The following is a 26,198-nucleotide window of genomic DNA, read 5'->3' on the forward strand; positions in this document are numbered from 1 at the left end:
ACCGTTCCTTTACATTGCGCATGCCTAGAACAAATCGCAACGACCGATTGCGTTTTCGCCGCCACACGAATTGTTTTGCAGAGAGATTTCACTCTGTAGACCGTTATTAAAAGCTTGCGTTTTTCGATGTGCATTCGTGTGAACGAAACAAGAAATAAAACCTTGTATATTCAATAAGTAGCCTCTACATTGACGGACAGTTCAAAATACGAAATACTGACCAGCCTATTTAACATTTATTTCAATTTTAAATTCCTCGTTATAAGTATAAGTACATTTGACATTTCCTCAACACACTCTCTAGAAACAGTTGCAACTTATAGCAATCCACTAATAATAAGGTATTACAGAATTTTGATTGTGCTTCTAAAAAAATGTATACACGGCTTAGGGGGCCTTGTACAGCCAGCCTCGTCTCCGGGCTTGGCAGAGAAGGACCTGGGGACAGAATTGAATAACACGTAGCCAATACAGTAAGAATTATTTATCATTGCACTAGGATACGAGTGGGAGTTCTGTACAGCACAAAAATGTTTACGTTGTCGAATGTTAAATACGTGCTAAAAAAATTATTCCCGTTCCTTGGTATAGTACTATAAATTCCCGTATTTGCTAAGAATATATTTTATGCCCAGTAAGGGTGTACTACCAACTCAAGACAAAACCGCAGCAGTTCTTTTCCTAAAGAGTCACGTGTAACTCGTCCCTGAAAAGCGTTGTGTGACAAAGGCATTGTGACACTGGAGTTAAGAATCACGTTGTCTTCACAAGTGTATTTGGGCTGTCACACATCAGACAGGAGCCCTATAAAGAGCATTGTGTGACACGAAAGCTTGACTTGATACCCATTCTACGGTTGCCAAAAGTATTCAATTTTTGTTTTACGCAAAAGCCTTGGTCTGCTCGTAGTCATAGCTCTCCAATGGCGGGCACGTGCAAACTAACTGCTGGTCGCCATATTTGTCGTCTACTCGGGAACATGTTGGCCAGAATTTTGCAGTTCCTTTCAGCCAGGGCTGGAAAATAAATAAATAAATAAATAGTAACAACTTTACAAATAAACTTTTAAATAATTTGTCAGAGCTCAACATGATATCCACAGCCTGTCCCATTTTGGTAAGTCGTTAAGCTCAGAGCACACTAGCCTCCCACGCAGTCGTTTTTACACGAGTCCCCTAAAAACGACTGCGTGGGAGGCTAAGAGCACACACGTGTACACAGAATATAGATGGGTTTTTCTTTTTTTTTTAGGATTGTATTGTTCATAATTACTTGAAGGACCCGGTGCAAAAGGAACGTAAGTGCTGATTTGGCCTTGGCAACCAAATTTCTCTGAATTCGCTCTAATTTGGCGTGCATACAGACTGGTTCTTGTGTCGGAAACACAGTTCCATGTTTACGTTGTGATTTGAAGGCTCGAATTCGCTCAACAAGCTGATGACTGAAGCCTATATAAAAACTGAACCAACAGTCAAGTGATGTTTGAAATGACTTCTTTTCTTCGACGTTTAAAGCTAAACAAAAGTCCTGCGATAACAATACTGTAGGCTCTACTTTGACTAAGAGCGTTGCTATCATGTTAGAACTTTTGTTCAGCTTTACAGAAGTGGTCCGGGTATTCTGCAATCGTTCCCTCACCAATTGGTACGTACTAAGTCAGACGCTTGTAACAAAGTTAATACTCACAGCAGGGAAGGCCGCAACTTCACGACTGTAAGGCCTGTCCCAAACATCAGCTGAAACTAGATCTTGAGTGTGTGGAGCATTCTGTGAAGAAATCATGATAAAATTACAGCAAACGTCTTTCAGAGAGCATTATTACTAGCCACTTGACAAAAATTCAAAAGCTGCAGATAATCGTTGAGAAGGACTATGTTAGCGCAGTTCTGTCGCGCGAGTAGCGCGCGCGTTCCTTTTTTCCCATAAGGCCTTACGGCCAGGTGCAGTGAGCATGTGCTCAAAGATCAAAACGAAAACGTGTGTGTTCATGAGCTAGGTTTGTTCTTATGGCGTATCTACCGTTTTAACGTTTCTTATTACCGGACAAACACAAGTAAGTTGTCTTGTTCATCAGTTTATTGTCGTTATGTAGTTGCACCGTGTTTATAGGTTTATTTTCCTTTTATTTTGTAGTTTTTGAAACCGTAAACCGTATACCGTATACCGTCCATTCAACGCAACGAAAGTTTGTACGCGTTTCTTATCTGTGTATTAAACATCGCAAAATTCATCTGTGCACCTACAGACTAAACTAACCCAGAGGCGAATGCGCATCTACCTTACTTCCCCCCGTCAGAAATGCACGCTAATGAGATGTCCCCTAATCTTAATTCTCAGTAGACTGCAAGTAGTCCCTTTCTGGTTAGTCGAAATGGTGTGCTCATAGCGCAGCGAGACTGGAGCGAGGAGAAATAAACGAGAAGAGACCGCCTCTCCCCAAGCCCCCTTCCGCTCGTTCGCTCTAGTTTTTTTTTTTTTTTTTTTTTCGCGCTCGGCTATTTCGCGCGACCTCTCGACTATCCAGAAAGGGACTGCTTGCAGTCTAAATTCTCAGTAAAACACACATGCATTTTAACTCTTACCAATAAATAGTGCATGGTCAACTGCAGAGTGTCAACCCTATAAGCCCTAACAGTGATCAGCATCAAATTTCTTCTTGTAATATCAACGCTTATTCAATCCCTGAGGTCATGAGAATTAAGGACATGACCACCCAAGGTGAATTTTCTTGATATTTTAAAAACGTCTCCCCAGTACTTTTACAAAAAAAGTATGGGAACAAGATTGGAGAATTCGTTCTTTGATATTAAATTACAGCAGAGCCGATGTGGTCAGGTAAGGGACGGAAAGGAAATTGTTTGACAGAAGGGTTTAAAATAGCTTTTATGGTACATTCTCATGTCCCCTAGTCACTTGGTGCGCTCAGAAACCATCACAAGGTTTCCGCGGTATTTGCGCAATTCGAAAAAAATGCCGCACAAGATTCACGTTGAAGCGGCAAATGGGGCGCACAAAACTGTGTCAAAGGATAAATCTTTATTTTCTGAAATAAAGTATTCGAAAGCACCACTGACGATAAGATTGATATGACCGCCGTTCTATACTTCAAAATTTATGGCCTTTTACTGTCTATATTGCCTTTTTCTTCTTCATTTTTTCAATACTGTGTTCATATTCTGCACTTTCTTGAGTTGCTTCTGAATGACTGTACAAAGAAGTTCAAATATCTTTTTGGTCCCCTTTTCTTGAAAAAGGGTCCGCTAAAATTACAGAAGGGCCCCACTGGGCCCTCACCAGCCAATTTCTAAAATAAAGGCTATTGATCATTGAATTAATTTCAGGAGGACAAATCCATACCTTGAGTGGGTTATTTGTCTTGTCCATTTTACCTTCTTCAATGTCACGGATTTCTTGTCGGATTGCTGTGAATGTTGTTAAAATGTAACGAAAGAAATCTAAACAAGTGAAATGCAACAAGGCAAGAAAGGCACTACAATATTGTTTTAAAACGTAAACAAAGTGTCCAACATGTACACATGTTATGTACAGTACATATAAAGTGACAAAGGCCAATTTTTACTTGCTACAGTGGCCACCACTGCCCTTAAAATCAATAACCACTTTTTCCAGCATGAGGAATGAATGAGGGTAACCTTTAATGAGGATGCCAACGTCACAAAAGTAGAACTAAAAGGATCATAAAATGGCTTTTAACAGTTCACGTCTAAAAGCAGAGTCATTGACTCTGGTTCCCTTATCGCGGGATCTAATTTGTTCCAGATTTCTGAACTATAATTAATTGACGACCAGTGACACCATTTTCTATCGGCAGTGGATTTCCGGATATAGCATCACAGCCTCGGGGCTATGATTAAGCTTTGGAGAAGCCTGTTCAACAAGGAAAGGAGCCTACAGGAAGCCTTCTATCTCTGATGTTCTCTAACAGGATTCACACAGAAATTGGGAAGAGAAAATTCTATGATTATTCCTTGACTTTTAATCCTTCTCTCACCCCTCCCTCTCACTCAACCTTGCTTTGAAGGTCGGATGATTACCCAGCCTTTTTTTCAGTGGCGGGCCTACATTGATAAGGGGGAGGGGGATGGGCTGAGTTGTTGATGTAATATATCAAACACGAGAAACAGTGTTTCATCGCATATCAAACACCGAGAAGATAGTTGAAAATACGACGCGTAGAGGAGAGTATTTTTGACAACTTCGAGGTTTTTGACATTGTGATAAAACACTGTGTCGAGCGTTTGATATAACTTCTCAAACAAATTGATTTTGAAGGGGAAATTAAGAATGCAAAAACGAGGAGTTTTTCATCAGATATCCAAACACGTCACGGCGCATGATTTCCTTTGTCTTTGGCTTTTGAATTATTTATGAGTCTCAGAAGTATCAATGTAGCAGTGGAATTTGTAGGTCTACAAAAAATTTTCTCAACAGATTTGTCCAAGATTGTACGTGCAGCTCTTTGATTGCCGCGTGACTTACATATGAGTGAATCACAAAGTCTGTCCAATTCAGCTTTACTCTCACTCTCGGTTGGTTCAATCATCAGAGCAGTCTGCACAGGCCAAGATACAGTGGGTGCGTGGAAACCTGTTATAATGAAACCAAAATAATTCAGTATCAAGACTGAAGAGATGTTGTACTTAAAAAGTGATGGAACATGGTTATCTACCCTATTTAAAAACGGTTTGTGTTATTATCTGTGTCGCGGTGATTTTACAGCCAAAGTTTCATTCAGAATAAAGAAAAGATTACAAAACCTGTCTCGTTCGATCTCTCCTCGCTCACGCTTTTTTTTTTTCTCCCGTCTCTCCCGTTTTACCGGTTAAAACCAGTTTTGCTGACGTCACACTTTAATGCTACAAGTCACTCCACTTCCGGTAGACAGCCACGCTATTTCCGGTCCGACATCTGGACAATTCCAACAAAGTTTTGGAAAACTTTATTGCATGCCATACGTCATATTAATGAATAAATAGTACAACTTTTAGGACTTTCGTTCTAATTACATGTACATGTGTTTTCAGAGACATTTCGTCATTTCATTCTTCTCATTGAGGGCAGTACAACAAACCAAAGACTGGCATTTGGGGCAGGTCCAATGTTATTCCAAGCGAGTTCACCAGTTTGCAGATGTATGTGAGCACAGAAGGCATGAGCATATAGGGGAGTCCAGCAGCATGGTCTTTTAACAAAACAAACATATTGCCTCACAAGTTGACTAGAGCTGCCTTAAATTTCGTCATTTAAAAAAAAACTGAACGAAATTGGAATTATGTGATGGAATATTTTAAGCCTGGTGAATAAATGTGAATGATGTATTATTCAGTGAATGACACAGGCATACTCGGAAACAGAAATTCCGCGTGCTCCTATCAGGAGTCGAACCTAAGACTTTCCGATTACTAGTTCGGATGCTCTACCACTGAGCTACAGGAGACTTGTGGGAGCTAAGGCTATTAAACTAGGTTCATGGGACAAACATCCTGTTCGACTCTTGATAGGAACACTCGGATTTCCTTTTACCGAGCATGCCTGTTTCATTCACTGAACAAAATTATAGGTAAATGTACCATAATCTTGCAGTCTCTTAGCAATGTCAATTGCCTCCACTCCGGCAGTCTTTTTGAAATCCTTTGCGTCAACAATAAACTCATGAGCACAGTAACCTTCGGAAAAAAACAAAGAGACAAAGCAGGTTAGAATTTTGTCAAAATAACACAAAAATTGAAGTCAGCTTACTTATAAAAGTTGATGCTGACTTCCAAGAACAACAAGAGAAACATTGATAACAGTTTCTGGAAGACACCTAAACAAACCTTTTGAAGAACTACCTACAATCAAGGATAAGAGGGTTGGGAGAAATTCGCATTTACGATGTCTCCCTATGCACGCGACAGAAACATAGTATGCGCAAATGATAAGTCTCCATTCCCCAACCCCCACCCCTTACAATGCTAAGCCCTTGTAATAAAACTAACTTGTGGATTTCAACATTGCCCAGGGATGGGGTTAGTAAGACGGGCGTTAAACAAAAACATGGCTTCACTGGTCATTCACACTAAATTATCAGCTCCCTCCTCTGCAGAGGCTACATCAGTGGAGAGACGAAGAAAAAAGGAGGGGGAAGGAAGGAAAACGGGGGAAATAAAAAATCGGGGGCGCGCGGGGGACGATGGGATGCTTTAATATTTCTCTCCCCCAGGCTCTACTCGTTTAATTTCCCTCTCCCCAGGCTTTGTTAGATACCTCGACCATCAAAGAAGCCTCTGTGGAGGAGAGAGAAATTATCAGTTAATAGGAGGACATTGTAACATTTTTCCCAATGTACCTTTTGTCCTTGATTGTAGATATTTCTGAGTGTGGCTTGAAGAGTAGAAGTAAGAAGCCTGAGAATATGAACTGAGAACTTACCATCATCTCCAATAAACAGCACATCATAATGGTCCCTCAGCCTGGCTGCCATGTAGTTTGCATTCAAGATGGCAATCTACAAAAAATCAACAAAATACAACTTCTGATTGGTTTTAAACTTGAGGGTCATTTACACAACAAAAAAATCCAAACAGCTTTGATCAGTATCAGTTCTTTGAAGATACAAATCAGCGTTTCCACATTGCCATTCCCCAGTTAACACACACCTCTCAAAATAACCATGCAGTACTTGTGGGGTAATTGCCTATTGACACATTGCTTTTTACATTCACAATGGTCAAATGTAATCAAAGGCTCCTGTAAGCCAACTCATGAATGCAAATGACACATCATGACATTTCAGTAATTGACACATGACATTTCAGTAATTGAAATTAAGACACTACACTACCTTGAAAGCTAAAAGAAATTATATCTTTGCCCAATCATGAAACGAGAAATAACCATTCTTGTCCTAAAATGATTGTAAACTTATTCCCTACACATTGAATCAGGTTATTCTGATGCGTCGATTAAAAAAATTTCCCTTGTTTTTTTTATAGATAAGAAAAGTCCATTAAAGAGGAGGGTTTTACTTTGAGAGTTTAAGATAAAGACATTTTTTTTTTTGGGGGGGGGGGGGGGGGAATCTGTGAGTTAACTAAACCATTTTACGATTTACTAAAACTCTTGCTTTCAATTTTTTTAAAGTGAAGTATGTGAAGACTGATTGTCACTGTGTGTCTGTGTTGAGAGTTTGAATGCCTGAAATCATAAAATGACTCACCAAAACTTGTTTTAGTAAACTATAAAATGATTTAGTAAACTTACAGATGCTCACAAAATTCATTAGCTTTGGGCTCTCAAAATGAAAACCTTATCCAGCGTTCCAGATAAGAAAGGGGTCTCTGGCCAAAACCCAGAGAAGCCTGACTTCCTGACCCAACAAAATGAATGATGAACTTAACAGAAACAACAACAACAACAACTTTATTTGTGTCAAAGTACTTTAGCATACCTGCTAATTGGAGACACAGTAAGTTCCAAATAAATATTAAGTATAATAAAATTCTAGGATACTAGTACTTGTCTCTACAAACTGCAGAGAAAACAGTCAGGTCCACATTCGTTGCTGATTAAGTTCGAGAGATCCATTTGTCTTACTTAGATCTTACTTAAGAGGATTTAGAGAGAACCACACCTATTGATCCCTCAAAATTCTTCATTGGCTCCCTGACTTTGAAAGTTATCTGGAACACTGTTATCTTAAACAGACTTATTATTATTATTATTATTATTATTATTATTATTATTATTATTATTATTATTATTATTATTATTATTATTATTATTATTATTATTATTATTATTATTATTATTATTATTATTATTATTATTATTACAATTGACCACAGTCAACTCTTTGAAACTACTCACCTTTGTTGCATGGGCAAGTCCCTTGGGGCCCATAAGCTTGATGTAGGACCATGAGATGGGCAGAATAGCACTAGAGCCATAAGGAGCCCCTGAAATGACCCCAAATGGATGGGCCCCTTCACTAACAGTGCTCTCTGGTGGGATCACAGGATGGGATGGCAAGAATGGGATCAAGTGTTTTCTCCTGTTGGGCAACAACACAGAGGAATAAATTAAACTTAAGTCAGACTACATTTAGAAGTTACTCTATCATCTTACACATGGATGTTCAAGAAGCAAAACACACAAGTGTAAATGCTTCATGTCCAGCTGGCTGGTTGACACACCATAAAGCCTGGTTTTTACTAGAGATGCAAGTACAGGTGCAAGCATAAGAGTGCTTAAACACTATGAAAACGGCCTCAACGCAAGCATAACCATAAGCACAAGGATCAAAATTTTTCCTTTCCTTGTGCTTGTGTTGTGTTCACTTTCATTTGACATAAAGCTATTATGCTTATGCTTGTTCTTGAGCCTGTGCTTGCAAACTAGTGAAAACCGGGCTAAAATCTAGTTCATACAAGACAAGAGTCGACAAAAGTTGATGACATTTGCAGATTCTTGTTCTCTTTGGACAGTTATGTCATTGTGTCTTGTGCACTGTGGAAGATTTTGAATCTACTCAAATTTCATTAGGGCCAATGAGCATTCTCTTTCTTTGTTTGTTAGCCAAACCTGCAACATGGAATCTTAATCCACTGAATATCTACATGCTGGGCAATGTACAGAGAAAGTGATTGATATCTGATAGTTGACAATGATGATGTTGCTAAGGAAAAATTGTTCAATTACAACAACAAAAGCAAAGTGGGAAATAAAATTGCCAGGCCTCGTGGCTAACCCAAGGCCTTCACTGAGTCCATAACAAGATCAGACATTGACAAAAACAAACTAAACTTTGCGTGATCTCAGCAACAAACAGCATTGTTACTATGGGTAATGATGATACAGTACTTACACTCCAATGGGTCCCATTCCTGGACCCCCTCCCCCGTGGGGAATACAGAAGGTCTTGTGCAGGTTGGTGTGCATTACATCAGCACCATAATCTGCTGGTCGACAAAGTCCAACCTGATGGGGGGGGGAAACAGCAATAAGCAGTAAATCTCTCAGCAATGGACACACCAGATCCAAATTGTCTGATTTTGAGGGGTGTCCCTCTTAGAGGGGAATTGAAGTTAACGACTTGAGTAGAGAAAGGACCAACTCCCCTGCCTATTTACAGAGGTGCAAAATTATTGGAATAACAACGATGACAATGATGATGATGATGATGATGATAAATTAATGATCTTTCACTAGGAGGCAGCCTCAGCCTAGGAAGTTTTTTATTTTATTTTTTTATTATTTTTTTATGATGGTCCTGACAAGTAGAGAGGAGAGAGTACAAAGATAGAGTAAAATGCCATTAAGTTATGAACAAACCTGAGCATTCAAGTTAGCACCATCTAGGTAAACTTGTCCACCATGCTCATGAACCAAATCACAGATATCCCTAGTAAAATTCAATATAAACAGTAACTACACACTACTAAGAAACAGTTACTTCACACTAACTGAGGTACAAATGAAGCAATTAAGAGGAACTTTTTTCTAACTGCCATCTGTAAGTCTGGGCATGTAGTTGTGTGTGAAAACTTAATATATAAGGTACTTTACTTTCTTCTTTGATTTGTACGTCATGGTGCATTGATACATAGGACTGAAGGTGCAGGTTGGGGGGGGGGGAGGGTAGGTTGCTTAAGAAGAATTTGAATTTTTGTGTTTCCTCTGCTGAGTGAAGTCTGATTCAACCAAGATTTTTTAAAAGGTGTGTATTAGAGAAGTTAAAGTGGCTGCTCCAAGACATCCAACTGTACACCAAAAGAAGACCGTAATGGTAAAATGTCTAATAGAGTGTGTTCACAGCGACCATATTGGAGGAGTGATACAATGGAATGATTTTCCTTTGAGAAATAAATGTGATTTTTATGCAAATATCTTTTGTTTGGCTCTTCCAACATGGCTTCCATGAACACACTTTATTGTGAACTGTTATTTATACCTGATTCCCTCCTCAAAGACTCCATTTGTTGATGGATATGTAACCATGATGGCGGCCAGTTCTTTGCTATGTTTCTCAACCTGATGGGACAAGAGTACAATATTATTACACCACCAAGTAACTAGTAATTAACCCTTTAACCCCTAATATCAAAGAACAAATTCTCCTATCTTGTCCCCATACCTTTCTTATAAAAGTACTGGGGAGAAGTTATTAAAACATCAACAAAATTCACCTTGGGTGATCATATCTGTAATTCTCGTAACCTCAGGAGTTGAATAAGCATTGATATTACAAGGAGAAATTCGATGCTGATCATGGTTAAGGGTTCAGTGGATAAGGGACACTAGTGGTCACTTTAGTTATCAGAGTAACATTTGCTTTAGCCAATGGTTTGTGAGTGGTGACATTGCGTTCTCAAACTCATTAATAATTCATCAAGACAAAACATAGAAAATCACTACTGTGACCGTGGTTTGGATATGAGTTCCTAATTACCATAAAATTTTGCCGACTTAAGCCTTAAAGTTCTCCAAGAATTATTGATCATTTGAGAAGCCATATCAAACACTCGAAAGTGTGTTTCATCAGATATCCAAACACCTCAAAGTTGTTAAAAAAAAACTCAGCTGCGCCTCGTTTTTTCAACCTACTTCTCAGTGTTTGGATATCTGATGAAACACGCTTTCTCGTGTTTGATTTGGTACTTCCTAAATTCCAAGACATTTTCCATGTCAACAGTTTGTGTTTCACCCTGCTTAAGGATTACATAGTCCCTCCCACCTTTTTCTACAAGAACAAAGTTCTCCAATACTATGTACCTGCTTTTTCAAGTCAGTCAAACTGACATTTCCATTGCTTTCCACTTTGACAACTTGAACCTGGTAGCCAGCCATCTGAGCACTGGCAGGATTTGTACCATGAGCAGATACAGGAATAAGGCACACCTGGAAAAGATAGGCAATAAAATGGACAGCGTCACTCAGGTTATCTACAGTACTACTAATCCCGATAAGTTAGGGAAGTGGTCTAAACAACTATACTCAAACATGAACTAACTACTACACCACAAACTAGATGGTGGTCCCTGTCTGCACCTCCCCTTCCTCAACCTCAAAAGATGGTGTTTTTATTGCATAGCCACCTCTCTATCCAGCAGTAAAATATAACAAGATTCCAACCTCACTTTTATTGTTTATCTAGCTTTTATCTAGCTTTTGCTATCTAGCTTTTGCTAGCTGAATATTTCTGTATCAACTCAAATTTTAAACCCAATAAAATTTTGCTGGTAAATTATGTTCATGAGATAGATGGTGTCTTCAATAGCACCCTAACCAAGACAAGTATAAACGATGAAGACATTTTTGGTGTCTTTGGTACTACCCTAAAGCCGCCGTTACACGCTGAAACTTTTAGCTGAAACTTGTGTGCAACGGCGCTGCGAAACAAGTTCCAGCAGGCGTTGCACCGTGTAACATGGTCGGTTTCGTGAAACTTTTTCGAACTTCCGTTGCGAGACAAGTTTCACGAAAAGTAGAACCGCTTTCTACTTCTGCAACGGCTCGCAACGGTCGCAGTGGTGAAAAAACAAGAGTTTCACCGTGTAACACCACTTCGTGAAACTGGTCTCGTTCGCCGTTGCACACAAGTTTCAGCTAATAGTTTCAACGTGTAACGGCGGCTTAAAGATCAACTGTCAAAATTCAACAACTGTAACTTTTCCAAACAAATTATTAACATTTTCTAGTTCTATTGCATATTTATGCCCGACACGACTGACAAAAGACTTGTCCCACCTTTCTGTGTTCATTCCCATTGTGTTCATGGTAAGCGCGGATGGCTCTCAGTCCTGTGTATTCACCTTGAGCTCCACTGCAATACACAGAAAACTAGTAATAAGTAAAGTCAACAAGGAAACAAGTTAACACAAATTTAATAAAAGTGTGTAGATATAAATGCTTGGTACAACTGGAAACGCTTTTCCAGGAATGTTTTTGAGGCCATTCAAAAAACTTGCAGCACATGTTTTATCGGGTCTAAAACTCAATAAAACACTGCTGCTCGTGTTTTTAACATTACATAACTGACTAGCCATTCGTACTGAAGTAGTAGCTCTCATAATGCAACACATTGCCGTAGAGGTCCAGCTAGGTATAATAACTAAGTACTTATTTACATACAAGAAACAATCATACAATAAACTTTCATCAGTTGCACAAAAAATAATGAATTTGTCAAATACTTATAAGCACAGTTTTTGGAGTACAGCAGTTCGAGAAGTTCAGAAAAGGAAAAAAATGAGAATCCAAGGCAAGATTTTAAAGAGTCAAAATAACCAAACTTCAGATACCCAACAGCAAATTTAATCTAATTTAACCTATTACAAATTTCCACTTGTTCTTCTAGTTTTCTAAATTTGTGGTCTAAACAAGTGCAAATAAATTTTTGCTTGTGGGCACTGACCATGTTGACTACTGGATCTGTATGTTGTATGCATGGGAATGTTAACCTTGAAATTTGTATTGCAACAGTAAAAATTATTAAAAGAAACAACAAAAGTCAAGCAATCTTTTTTCATACCTGTTGGGCTGGAAACACACAGCATCAAAGCCAGTGATCTCACACAAATCTTTCTCCAGTTCCTGGTAAAGACGGCGGTACCCTTGAGCTTGTTCCACAGGGGCATAAGGATGGATGTCAGCGAACTTGGGCCAGGTGATGGGCTAAAAAGAAAGTAACAAAGCAAGAGCCATATGTAAGGAGTAGTGCACATAAAAATATCCACGTCTTTTTCCCTGATCTACATGTATAAGCCAAAAGATGAGCTATCAATGTGTTGTTAGCACTAATATTTCTTTTATGTACAAGACATCATGTACTCTTTTGGATTTAAATTCACAAATCTATGGGAGCAAGGATGGCGCAGTGGTGAGAGCACTTGCTTCCCACCAATGTGGCCCACGTTCAATTCCTTGACTCGGGGTTATATGTGGGTTGAGTAAACTTTGTTGTTGGTTCTTGCCCTTGATCCAAGATATTTTTCTCTGGGTTCTCTGGTTTTCCTTCATCTCAAAAACTAACAGTTACAAATTCCAATAATTTTGATCAGGATAGTGTCCCCACACTGAAAAGTGCATTTGATAATCTCAACATGGAATAAAGCACTATATAAAATTACAAATTGATTATTAAATTTAATTAACTATAAAGATTTGCGAAAAAACGGAACGACGTTTCGGTGTCATCCTGGCACCATTTTCAAGTAAAGAATGCAACAGAAAAGATAATTTATACGTAAAGTAAAGGTGTGAAATAGAATAAATTAAATTAAAACTAAAAGTAACTGTCCGGTGTTCATTCAGAAGGTGTCATAAAATGGGAGTTTTGTCCGTTAGACAAATAGTTTTGCACGGATGGAGTCTGACTGGGTGTTTAGACTCGGTCTCTTCTTTCTGATCCAAAGCATTTCGAATATTAAACAATCAAGCTTTCCCTGACATTTCTTTAAGATTGTGAAGTTTCTTGTCAGGTCGCCAATTGTGTCGACTTGGTGATTATTCTTTAGGTGTTTCCCGATGGCCGAGAACCGATGTTCATCAATGCGTTGGTGAAGGTGACGGCTGGTATAGCCGACGCAATCTGCATTACACAGATCACATACAAAGTGATACACAACACACTGTTGATTGATAGTCGAATAGTCTTGCCATTCAAAGACCAGAGGTCAGCTGACATGGTAAAGAAACATCTTTCTGACTTAAGCAACAAAATTGACCACATTCTTCAGCCAGTTTTCAGTAGCCGTAAACTTAGTGACGATCTTAAAGTGCAGGAGCCTAAGCCACCCTTGATCAATCAACAGTGTGTTGTGCATCACTTTGTATGTGATCTGTGTGATGCAGATTACGTCGGCTATACCAGCCGTCACCTTCACCAACGCATTGATGAACATCGGTTCTCGGCCATCGGGAAACACCTAAAGAATAATCACCATTGGCGACCTGACAAGAAACTTCACAATCTTAAAGAAATGTCAGGGAAAGCTTGATTGTTTAATATTCGAAATGCTTTGGACCAGAAAGAAGAGACCGAGTCTAAACACCCAGTCAGACTCCATCCGTGCAAAACTATTTGTCTAACGGACAAAACTCCCATTTTATGACACCTTCTGAATGAACACCGGACAGTTACTTTTAGTTTTAATTTAATTTATTCTATTTCACACCTTTACTTTACGTATAAATTATCTTTTCTGTTGCATTCTTTACTTGAAAATGGTGCCAGGATGACACCGAAACGTCGTTCCGTTTTTTCGCTAATCTTTATAGTTAATTGTATTTCTAAATTTAATCTTATTAGAATTATTAAATTTATTATCAAAATTAACTGAAAGATTTTGAAATAATTTCAAAGTTTGGGTAGACAACAAGCCTAGTTTTCAAATCATCAATGTCTGAATTCAAGGACTTTTCGAGACATTTAAATATCAACATAAGAGCTTTTCAACATTATGTACAAACCATGGAACACAGATTGACTTACCATCATTTCAGTGGTGGAATTCAGTTTCATTGTGCATGAACCCTGGAAGTGATAAAATAGCATTAGGTCAAGATTGAGAGCCACAGAAAACCTGACCTTCAATTGTCCTGATTTTCAGACAAATTCTCCAAACTATTACCATAACAAATATAATGAGAACTGTGTGGGGAATATACATGTTGATATATATATATTGAAGCTTAACTCCAGAAAAAACTTTATTTTGCAGGAGATTGATAGCAATCAAATTCGCAGTGATAAGCTTGTCCATTTATAATTTAAAACACTAAATAAATTGATTTAGCGAAAATAATAATTATTAATTGTGGTCGGGATGTACAATTTCGGTTGACTTTAAAAATTTTTGATGTTACACCGTATTGAAAGTAAAATTCTAAGCTTTTGACTCTGCTAGAGTCAGATGACATTTCATGTGACCAGACCAAATCATTGTGAACAAGACTCAAGCAGGGTCAAAAGCTTAGAATTTTACTTTCAGTGTATAGTCAAAAACTTATAAATTCAACCAAAATAAAATTTAAAAATATTGAGGGGTTGTAGCCAGGATGGAACATAGTTAAAATAGTTAAAAAATGATCTCTGGCTAAAATGCATGCATTCACGCTTTTTGCATACATTTTTCTCATCACTTTCTTATCTTTCATTTTACCCGTCGAAGACTGCAGTTTGGGCAGTCGAAAGCTCGTAGTTTTAGTCATTTTAGCCAGAGATCGTTTTTAACGATTTTAACAAAATAAAATTGATGTTTACATACCAATGGGATCATAGAATGGCACAGAGAAATGTCTTTGTTTTCCAACAGCTTCATGTATCGGACAATGTTTGTCTCCGAGTGGTATGTGTTGAATACAGGATGAGTCAAGTAATTGCTCAATCTCTTGAATGAACCTTGTAGAATGCTTTGTTCAGGCACTTTATCCATATTTGCAGCCAAGGAGTCCTAAAGCATGCAACACAACATAAATGTAGTTACACATACCCATCAGAATTTGGGGGACAGGGCGTGGCTTATTCTGAAAGAGTACTGCCCATTCAAGAGTTCAAATAGAGACTGGAGAGGAGTTTTTAAATTTTCATTTAATCAGAAATTGGAGTCCATCACAATGAAGATCACATTAAAATTAGTCAGTTAACCAATCTTGAGGTTCTGTCGTTACATTGCACCCATTTAGAAGGCTTCAAAAATCGGAAAAATTAGAGACGACATGGATTTTGGGGATGCCATCTCAGAATTAGACAATTACATGGAATTTGGGCGACCTTTGACGGGTCATAGCTTGATTACTATGTAATGAAATATAACTTGGTAAACTTACTAATTTTTTGTGTGATCTGTCTGGCTATGGGGTTCATTTCTTCATATGATGAAATTTGAACAATGTGTAAACTAGGGCCAAGTCCTTTTACGAACTTGGGAACAGGTAATTATAGCTGTAAGAGACACGCCTACAATAGGCACTTACAGTTGTACTTTCACAGCCAAACACCCACAAAAGATCAGCCAAGTCTTTCTCTTTTACTGTTTCATCCAATGATACTCCAACCTTTAAAACAAGCAACAGCAAAAATTACTATCAGCAAAATAAGGAAGTAGTGAAAAAAACAGTTTAAAATCACATGGGTAAGCTGTTGTCAAAAATTACATACAGTTTTGTCATCAAAAATCCTCAGGTTGATCTGTCGTTGCTTGGCTCTCTCTAAAATGTCTGAAACATCACCAGTTCCTGATGAAACCTATAAAGATGAACAAGATAGAACAATCATAATCATTATTTGACATTAGAATCCAAAGCGTTTATAAAGAAAGGTTTCATGAGTTACCTTAATTGTGTCAAAGAACATGTCATTTTCCAAGATATGACCAGCACGTTTCAGTCCTAATGGAGTCAAAGAACAGCATGTCATCAGTCTTTAAAGGCAATTTCATCACTCTTCTAATGAATGATTCAATTTCGCTTTCACTTTCAATGAACAATCTTCTCCAGCAGTCACTGATTCTTTTTAAAATTGTTGGTGTAAAAAGGTAGCCCTACTCCTGAAAGGCCGCAATCTAGTCGGGTACCACACGGGGCATTAAACTCAAGACAGAGTGAAAGATCTGCTCTCTGTCATCATCATCTATAAATCGGAATGAATGTCAGTCACCTTCAGCTAACAGAAGAGTTGCATCATGCACACGTCGAGCGATGCTCTTTAAGCCCTTTGGTCCATGGTAGATTGCATACATTGCTGACATATTTGCAAGGAGGGCCTGTGAATAAAACAGTGTAAGTAAAGTTCTTGTAACTTAAATAAAAAAAATAATGATCCCATGAGAACCCCATTGGATCTCCAGCTTTAACAACTACTAATAAATCTCTAAATTATCAAACAATTCACCATCCTGCCCCCCTCCCCAGCTTATTAACTTACATGTAATTGACGGGTTGCCGGGAAAAAAGCCCTAAGTGACTACTGATAAATAGCTAGATTCTCCTTCCAAATGTCATTGTTTTCGCTTGTGAAATTAAAGGAGAATTTGACCTTACATCAAAAGTCACTTAGGGCCTTATTCCACGCGCCCCTTCAGTTTTATTTATTTTATTTTATCAGCTTCACCTATTACATGATACAGAAAAATAAAGAAATAAGTATATCCTGAAACAAGGAATAATAGATGCTAAATTAGGCAGGGATACCACAACAGCGGTAAGCCAATTACAGTGGTCCCAGATTATTATTAACTAGCTAGTAACTATTTTAGCTTTGAAAGTGATCACCCGTCAAAAGAAACAATAGTGAAACGTAATGAGCAATAACAGATATCAATATTGTTACCTGGGCTGTACAGATATTGCTGGTAGCCTTATCTCGTCGAATATGTTGCTCACGCGTCTGAAGTGCCAAGCGATAACAAGACTTGCCTTGAGCATCCCTATGAATATTTGTTTGTAACAAAAAATGATTATAAATCTGTTGGCAAACCTGAAGCCATCATTTTCTACTTAAAACAAATACAGTCAACTCGCTTTATTGCGGACACCCCCGGACCGCGAGTTAGTGTCCTTAATTAATAGTGGGAGTCCATAATAGCGGGAATTTATTTCAGTCAAACTTCTGTAATTTATTTCCCGCCCAGGATTTGGTCGCTGTCCGTATTATCGGGGTGTCCATAATAGCAAGGTGTTCTCAAGGCGAGAGTTGACTGTAAACATTCAATTTTGTAACTCTGTTAGTCAGCAAGGCAATCGGCCTGTCTGTTTGTTTGTCTATCTGACAGACACATGTAGCTTGACTGACATGCAGTCAGTATTGAAGGAGTGGGCCTGGAAAAAAGCCCTAAGTGACTTCTGATAAATTGCTAGATTCTCCTTCCAAATTGACTTGTATTCCCTTGTGAAACAAAAGGAGAATTTGAACTTACATAAAAAGTCATTTAGGGCCTTATTTCATGCACCCTTTCAATTAGTAATATTGAATAACTCCACACCCATGCAGACTCAGAAATTCAAGATTAAACCGACCATTACGTGTTTCATTGGTCAACATCAATCAGTGTAGCAGACCTCTTAGAAAACAAGCATATCTCACTCAAAGGGATCAAAAGTTCACATTCAAAGACTGATTGGCTGATTTCGATTCACTTGTTTGTTGCTGTATTTTTGTTGTCTGTCAGTTTTCACCATAGCAATGATTAACGGCAGCAAAACATGAATTGTTAGATGGGTTTTGAAGTTCCGAGTTCACAAGTTATTGAAAGACGCCACAAAAAAAACTTACCTCGTAACTCCAACCATTCTTCCTGGAAGCATTCTCTTCAAGTTTCCCATGTCACGCACAGCAAAAAAACCAGCATGAGGTCCTCCATAGCCTGGTACAAAAAGTAAATTTACTAATACTGCTATAGGTACTGTACTGTTAAGAAACATTAACTAACATAGAATAAACTAAACACAAGAGATAATTTTTCAACTGGAACTTAAGAAGAGTCAAGTCAAGGAAAATGAGTCTGGCCAAACTGACTGACCTGACTAAAGCAGTCTGCAAATGTTATGACTTGTAAACTGGTGTTACTGGGTGTTTTACATGTAGCTGGATGACTCACTGACTGACTGACTCACTGACAAACTGACTGACAGATGGACTGACTGACCCACTGACTGACTCACTGTCTGACTCACTGACTGACTGGCTGACTGACTGATACAACCTTTGACTACTGACTGAATAACTTAATGACTGACTGGTTCACTGACGCATTGACTTGTAGACAATTGACCGACCGACTGACTCAGACCAACCAACCAACATCTTCTGATGGACTTGGACTTAAATTTACATCCAAGCAATTGATTATCAGTGTTGACTAACTAGCTGACTTGAAAGACTCACTAATTCACTGATTGATTGCTGAATAACTGATGGACAAACTGTCCAATAATGAACACATGTAGATTGATGAGCAAGTAGACAGACAAACAGCTGACAGACTTTCTTACTGTAGCATATATTTTGAACTGGGGATGAAAGATTAAATGGAAGAAAGATCCTTGCAGTGTTAAGTAATAGTACGCAACTAAGCAATTGCAAAAAGAAAGCCTTAAAAAATTCAGGCTTGAACGGGACCAGCTCCCAGTCCGCTTGATAGCTCAGTTGGTAGAGCACTGCACCGGCGTCGCAGAGGTCATGGGTTTGAATCCCATTCAGGCCTGAATTTTTCAGGCTTTCTTTTCGCAACTACTTAAGTTGCATACTAACTGCGAGGATCTTTCTTCCATTTTGACTTTCTTACTAATGATGACTGGCTAGTCAAGCAAAGGATTGATCCAAATACAAATTTCTCTCGAAAAACTAAACTGGGTATCTGGTTTCCATCATGTTCTCATTACTCACCAAGAGGAACTCCAAATCTTTGTGTGCATCCAATGGCCACATCACAGCCAAATTCACCAGGAGGCCGCAGGATTGTCAGAGCGAGAAGATCAGTGGCACACACTGCAAGAGCCTGGATATCAAAAAATAAAACAAAAAAGACTGTTTAATCAAGATTCCATGTTTAACTCTTCTGAGTGTTACAGCAGTACAAGACTGACCAAACGTCAGAAAGTTGATGTTCAAAGGGACAGGGACCATTAGAGGAAAATTTGAACAGTACTTGGGGTGTGGTTATAATTCACTTTTACCCTTAAGAGGTTCAAATTTCTAACCAAAGCAGTAACTTTATTGAGAACATGTGAGAAACTTAATACATCAAATCCTGTTACATAATACCCTATTAATTTTCAAACTGTATGCAGCGCAGGCTAGAAAAATGCCTTTACACAAACGAAATCTCGTTGAGTTCTGCAACACTCTGCAGACTGGCATCACGGTACGTATGAATATTCCCTGGAACTGCACCTTCTGGTAAAATACCAAAAACAATAAGGGATATACTTCCTGGAAAGAAACATTGCTTCTATAGAGACCCCTTCCCTAAGTAATTTCTAACAGAGTCTAGTCCTTTGTTGAGAATTTTACCTTAGCATCATGAGCTTTCTCCACCAGTTCAGAAAAATCAACGATGTTGCCGTTTGTGTCTGGGTACTGGAACAACACTCCACTGACATCCTCATTTGAGAAGTCAAAGGATTCTCTGTCGCCAACAATTACTTCCAATCCATCGCCATCAGGACCCAAAGTGCTGGAACAAAAAATACAATACAGTTGGAATAGGAGGAAGACAAAAAAAACTTTTGACAAATAATTGGGAAAAAATAATAACCAAAATAGGCTTGTAAGAGGAGATACAAAATCAATCTGAAAAAGAAAATGGAACGAAACTATGAATTACTGAACATCTTGTCAAAATTTCTGTCCTTACAACTTAACAAAAACACAACTCATGTCCCGTCCATTTTCAGGGCAGACAGGCTGAGGACTCTGGGACTTTCAAACCTGAGGGGAGTCCCCACAGTTCCATATGTTACAACAAAAATGGAGAGCAATGTCAATTGTTTTCTTTCTAGAGTGTAGGATAATCCTTACAGTTTTGAAGTAGTATGTCTGGGCTCTGATCCCTTCCAAATCTGATGTTGAAGGCTGACCACAGTTTACAACAGAGATTTCAATTCAAACTAAACCTTCCTAGATAAGGGATTAGTTTTTAAAGAAACTGTGGTGCTGTGTCTGTGGGGAAGTGCAAACAGATATTTGGTCTTATCATCAGAGTTGTGAGGTAACACCTCTAAACATCAAGAATGCAGCATCTCTTCAAAGCTTTAGAAAAGATTTAAAAGAATATCTGCTATCATCTGAAGCCTGAGAGTGATTTCTTGACTTCCTGCATAGTTATTTATTCTATCTATTTATTTTTTTCTTCTTCTTTTTCATTACTTATTTGTTTATTTTACTTACCTATGTTTGCTTATTTCCATATACGCTCTCTAACTAAAATCTTTTTGTTAAGTAAGAGATCAGGGCCCAGTTGTTCAAAGCCCGATTAAGCTAATCCTGGATTAACGCAAACTTTGACTCAAGTTTAATTGCTAATATATATCAACAAAGATTCTTCCAAAAGATTTTCGGCCCTCAGTTTTGACCTAGACTTTTCTTTACCTTTAGCTTGAAATTAGCCTTCAAACCCATTTTAACGACGATGAAAGCCTCGATTAACTTTTAATCGTGGATTAGTGTTAATCGGCTTTTGAACAACCCGGCCCAGGCCCCAGTTGTTCAAAGGCCGGATAACTTTATCCGCTGGATAAGGCACTATTTAGGGTCTAAAATAAACTTCACGTTCAACGTTGTCCAAGGTTTTCGTACACTTCCAAACTTTACTGTGGTTAGAGTGTGCATATTCACTTGTACAAGAGAAAACACTGAAATCTTTGCACAGATTGAAACTGTCGAATAGTGACTTATCCACAGGATAAAGTTATCCGGCCTTTGAACAACTGGAGCCAGGTGTGTAAACACTTTTTAACCTCATGGGTTTTTGTTTTCACATCTCCACATTCCTTTCTCCCCAATTCCTGTTCTTTGTGTTTAATTAATATGCAGAAATAAATAAACTTGCAACTTGAAACTTGAAACTTGTAATATGTCCACTGTAAAGAGATTTTTTGAGTTGACGTTTTGAGCATTAGCCCTTTATCAGAGCCAATGATAAAGGCCAATGCTAAAGATGTCAGCTCTCAAATGTCTTACAGTGGCTATACCTTATCAGCTCTGTTAACAAAACAAAATATTTAGTAAACCTACCTTGCTCTAGTCTCCACAACAGAGATTATCTGTGGGTGACAGTTCTTGTCCACAAAGAATTTTGGTTTCTTGTTGTACCTGTGATATTTCACAAAGAAATAGCATAAATCTCAATAGCTAAAAACCTCATCCACGTGATTGATAACAAAGGGAAAATAATGACACTACACTACACAAATTAAAAGAAAATTAAGAATTTTACTTTTTGTTTTACATGAATGTCATCTTCCAGAAGTTTTGAAAAGGTGGTCAATGGAAAACTTGTCAACGAGTGCTCTTAGTGAAATGACACTGAATCACGGGTTTTATGGCCCTAAAAAGGTTCAGATGATGCAAAAGAGAGAAGGGAGAAGAGGGAAAAAGACTACAAAATCATTTGTCTTTAATAATAATAATAATCTTTATTGAAGAAGTCTATGTCACCAATAAGTGATTTACAAGAGTCCTCATTTGGCAAAATTGGAGATAAGAAAAAAAACATTTGTTTTCAATTTTTCCAGCTGATGATCGCTTAGTTTTTGTACCATCAGTGATCACTGCCGATGGTAATCACCAAATCAGCCCTTAATCCCTAATAACAAAGAACAAATTCTCCTATCTTGTCCCCATACTTTTCTTATCAAAGTACTGAGGAGACATTATTCAAATATCAAAAAAAATTCACCTTGAGTGATCATATCCTTAATTCTCATGACCTCAGGGATTGAATAAGCATTCATATTACAAGGAGAAATTTGATTCTGATTACTGTTAGGCTTTAATGGTTAAAGGGAAGGAAATAAATCATTCTTAACCCACCTGTAGCAGAGTGCCATGGCCTCTGCAGCAGATGTAGCTTCATCCAAAAGTGACGAATTGGCAATATCCAGACCTGTCAGATCACTGACCATTGTCTGAAAATTCAGAAGAGACTCCAGTCGCCCCTGCGCCAGCTCAGGTTGGTAAGGGGTATAGGGCGTGGTCCTGCAAAGATGAAAGAGAAAATAGAACGATGTAAGGATGTGAGTGAAGAGTTATTTCAAGCCAGTTAAAGATGTTGCGCTCTTGTGCACAAAACTTTAATATGTCAATCAAGTTTGGATGGGAGTGGGGTGCTGGAACTCTGAAACCCTTACCCTGATCCAGACCAAGTTCAGCTGCATTTTGCAACCCTATATTAGACTAAAGACCAAAATTCCCTATCCTATCCCAAACTTGCTATTTTCCAGAAACGTCAATATCACAAACCCAGGGTTTTCAAAATGAAAAAACGTACCAGCAATTTATCAGTTTCCTGGAAAATGATACCCTATCCAACTTAGACTACAAATCTGATTTCCAAATCCTATTTCAGACCTTATTGCTTAAAAACGATACTTTTCACAGCAGTACATACCGATACAGCTTATATAGGAGTACACTCCCTCCTCCCTCTGGAAAAAACCTAATCAAAGCACTTACCATCCAGGATTTTCCAAAATATTTCTTAATATTGTTGTAGGTACATGGCAGTTATGGTAACCCATGCCAATGTATGACCTCCAAACTTGATTGTGTTTAGCTATTTGTCGTAGCCTCTCCAAAAGATCAGTTTCACCTGAGAAATAAATTAAATTGCATTGTTACTGTAGTATTCAACTTAAATTCAAGAGTCCCTGCATACCACTAGAAACTAGGACTGACCTTGGAAATGGTTTTAAAAAAAAACTCGGCTGCATTTTGTTTTTTCAACTAAGATCTACAATCCTGGCCAACTAAGTTAGGGACACTTGGCCTCTTAACGTTTTTTTCCATTTAACTTTGCTTCAACAGAATCCACATCTGCTATATGATGCTTGTTGATGTAATGCCCCCAGTGCAACGTATTGAATGTTGAGCATTACAGTTGAACCTCTACTAACAGACACCTCCCATAGGCAGACACCGCTCTGAGCAGACACTTGGTCAAATTTGCAGCTACAAACGAACACTACATTAAATTTTTTAACCTCTCATAAACAGAAACTTTTTCTGGTCCCAAGGGTGTCCCCTTACGGGAAGTTCGACTGTACAGTTGAACCTCTCCACAACGGCCACCTTGGGGACAGAAGAAAGTGGCCGTTATGGGGAGGTAGGGGTGTAATATGACACCTTTTTTTCGGGAAGTACAACATGTTTATTGTGCTAAGTTCATGCCTATAACGGCAATCCAATCTTAAATAATATGTATAGATAAAATACACAATAAAACGTAAATAATGTTTTGAATCAAAATGTTAACGAGACGAAACGAGCAAGGTTCGCAACATTTGATATATTATTGTAGACAATTTATGCTTACTACAGCATATAAATGGAACACAATCAAAATACGTATATCGTTAAAATGGATACAGAAACGTAATGCATATGTTCCGAAAATAAATGTCGATTACTGCATCAGTTTATAAAACAAGGTTTTTTTAAAAAAGAACTGTACTGGCCGTTGTCGAGAGGTTATTTTGGCAGTTGGGGAAGCACTTTGGTGGCCGTTGGCCTTGTAGAGAGGTGGCCGTTGTAGAGAGGTTTAAACAAGAACTAATGTATGGACTGTCAGCCGGGACAAAAAAATGTGGCCGTTGTAGAGAGGTGGCCGTTAGTGGAGAGATGGCCGTTAGTGGAGGTTCGACTGTATTTGTCTTTGTTTATCAACATTGTAAGAGGGGAAGGGGGAGAATGGAACCATGTCTAGATCCACCCACTAAGGCCTTCATCCCAAACATTTTGTCTAGGATTGTAAGTGTTTAGAAAAAGGAAGAAGCAAAATGCTATGTGACCAAAATGAATCTGATGTGAAATTTAAGTGACATTAAGACCATCCCAATAAAATGTTTTGTTTAATTTCCCATCGCCCTGTCTCTTGTGATGGTGGGTCGGTTGGTCGGGCAAAAAAAAATAAAAAGGAATGAAGGAGTCTGGGTTCCAGAGAAGGCCGGGCTGCTAAGTAAGAAAGCCTGGTTACAACGTTAACTCGAAAACATGGTATTTTTGTTTGTTATTTGTCATCTACAATGGCAGACAGTAATTCGTGTGCACTGTACTTGTGATCAGATTATGAAAAGAGAAGAGAGTCGTGTGCTTGTAAATTAAAGCTTCTTTGACTAGTGAATCTGGATTTTTAAAAAAAAAGAATGGGCCGGTCAGGTGATGGGAAAACATTTTATTGGGATGGCCTAATTGGATTGGAAAGTTCACGATTTCAAATGTTCCAAAAGCGGTACAACACAACATAACAATGTGGCTGTTTCTAACAGTTATTGAAATTTAATAAGTCACGTCAGAAATAAAACTGATCAACTGAAAAAAAATCCAAGCATAACAAACAACAGCATAAAAATGCTTAAATATTAACCAATTCAAAATAGCTTTTGAGGGAAAAAATACGTTGCGTGACAACTGCAACCTGGTGTGACAGTCACATGACACCATACGTTGTAAATTGTATACAAATTAAATGTGCCCTGATTTGGGAAACTGCTAAAGTAAAAGGAATTTCTTCGTCTATTGATCGATGAAACAAAACCGGGACATCCTTTAAGGATTACAATTAATTTGACTTTTCTCCAAATGAAATTTACAAGCAATATCGTGCTGTTTGCATCGTTGCTTTCGACATCAAGAGTTCTGTTTCCGTTGAGTAATTTCCCGCCAGCAAAACACGAGGAATGCTTGCTCTTGGACTTCGTAACGCCAATAATCAACCGAAATTTAACATGAATTTACTTTAGCCGAGATTTGAGTGGTATTCCTGAAGTACTTCCATATTTCAGGTACTCCTGACTGACGATTTATTTACAACTTTATAGCTTTGCAAACATCAAAAGCGAAAGCGGAAACGTGCATGTGGTTTACCAGATTTTAATGCATTAATAAAAACTTACTTAGTGCTTCGTCAATCTCAAGATCCTTCGAAAACTTGATTGCAGTTGGCAACGTCTTGTCGATCAACTCATCAATACCCTGAAAATAACGTGCTACTAATATTTAGTTGCCATTCTATCAATTTCAGCATGTACAAAGGTATAAAGGTACAAACAAAACAACGCAACACAACACAGTACGAGGCGATATGGAGGATATTTACCTGCAGGTTGAGAGTTCGTAACATTTCCTTTTCTTCCACTGCGTTCGGACCGATGTGCCGACGTGTAAAGGCATCGCGTGCAGGAGCGATCTGTTCTAAACTAAATTCCTCGGTCGAATTCGAAGAATATCGCGCTAGCGTAATAGAAGCGGCGAGAGATCTTGATTGCGTTGGTAAATCAATTGTCCTCCATAACTTCCTTGAGTATACCTGGCGGCCGGCGCGAAAAGCTGTTCGATACATTGTTGATGTGACAATCTGCGAAACAGAACTTAAATTCGAATAGAACAGTGATTTTTGCGAACTACCGACTCCGTTCCTTGGGTAGTTCTGGTCAAAAGGACCTATTACGCCACCTCGATTTCAATTTATGGGGGCCAT

General features: G+C 38.4%; 1 protein-coding gene and 1 long non-coding RNA gene across 2 annotated transcripts; one reads left to right on the plus strand and one right to left on the minus strand.

The window, feature by feature from the left end:
• Window positions 1-214: 214 nt before the first annotated feature.
• On the minus strand, window positions 215-26,198 carry LOC146463750 (glycine dehydrogenase (decarboxylating), mitochondrial-like). Its single transcript, XM_085084047.1, has 28 exons — window positions 25,818-26,198; window positions 25,615-25,693; window positions 23,177-23,312; window positions 22,535-22,699; window positions 21,737-21,814; window positions 20,015-20,177; window positions 19,388-19,499; window positions 18,275-18,365; window positions 17,333-17,429; window positions 16,661-16,766; window positions 16,337-16,392; window positions 16,163-16,249; window positions 15,979-16,059; window positions 15,270-15,455; window positions 14,495-14,536; window positions 12,533-12,675; window positions 11,749-11,824; window positions 10,774-10,899; window positions 9,953-10,032; window positions 9,334-9,403; window positions 8,867-8,979; window positions 7,870-8,053; window positions 6,433-6,508; window positions 5,592-5,687; window positions 4,501-4,608; window positions 3,358-3,422; window positions 1,687-1,767; window positions 215-1,016 (listed from the first exon to the last, which is right to left on the minus strand). Exons 1-28 carry the CDS (start codon window positions 26,058-26,060, stop codon window positions 882-884), a joined length of 3,075 nt encoding a protein of 1,024 aa, XP_084940173.1. The 5' UTR covers window positions 26,061-26,198; the 3' UTR covers window positions 215-881.
• LOC146463751 (uncharacterized) lies at window positions 13,229-14,313 on the plus strand. Its single transcript, XR_014856857.1, has 2 exons — window positions 13,229-13,304; window positions 13,794-14,313. It is a non-coding gene; the product is annotated as an uncharacterized LOC146463751 (long non-coding RNA).

This window comes from Pavona decussata, unplaced genomic scaffold, assembly GCF_977016875.1.
Source record: "Pavona decussata unplaced genomic scaffold, jaPavDecu1.1 SCAFFOLD_175, whole genome shotgun sequence".
Lineage (NCBI taxonomy): Eukaryota > Metazoa > Cnidaria > Anthozoa > Scleractinia > Agariciidae > Pavona > Pavona decussata.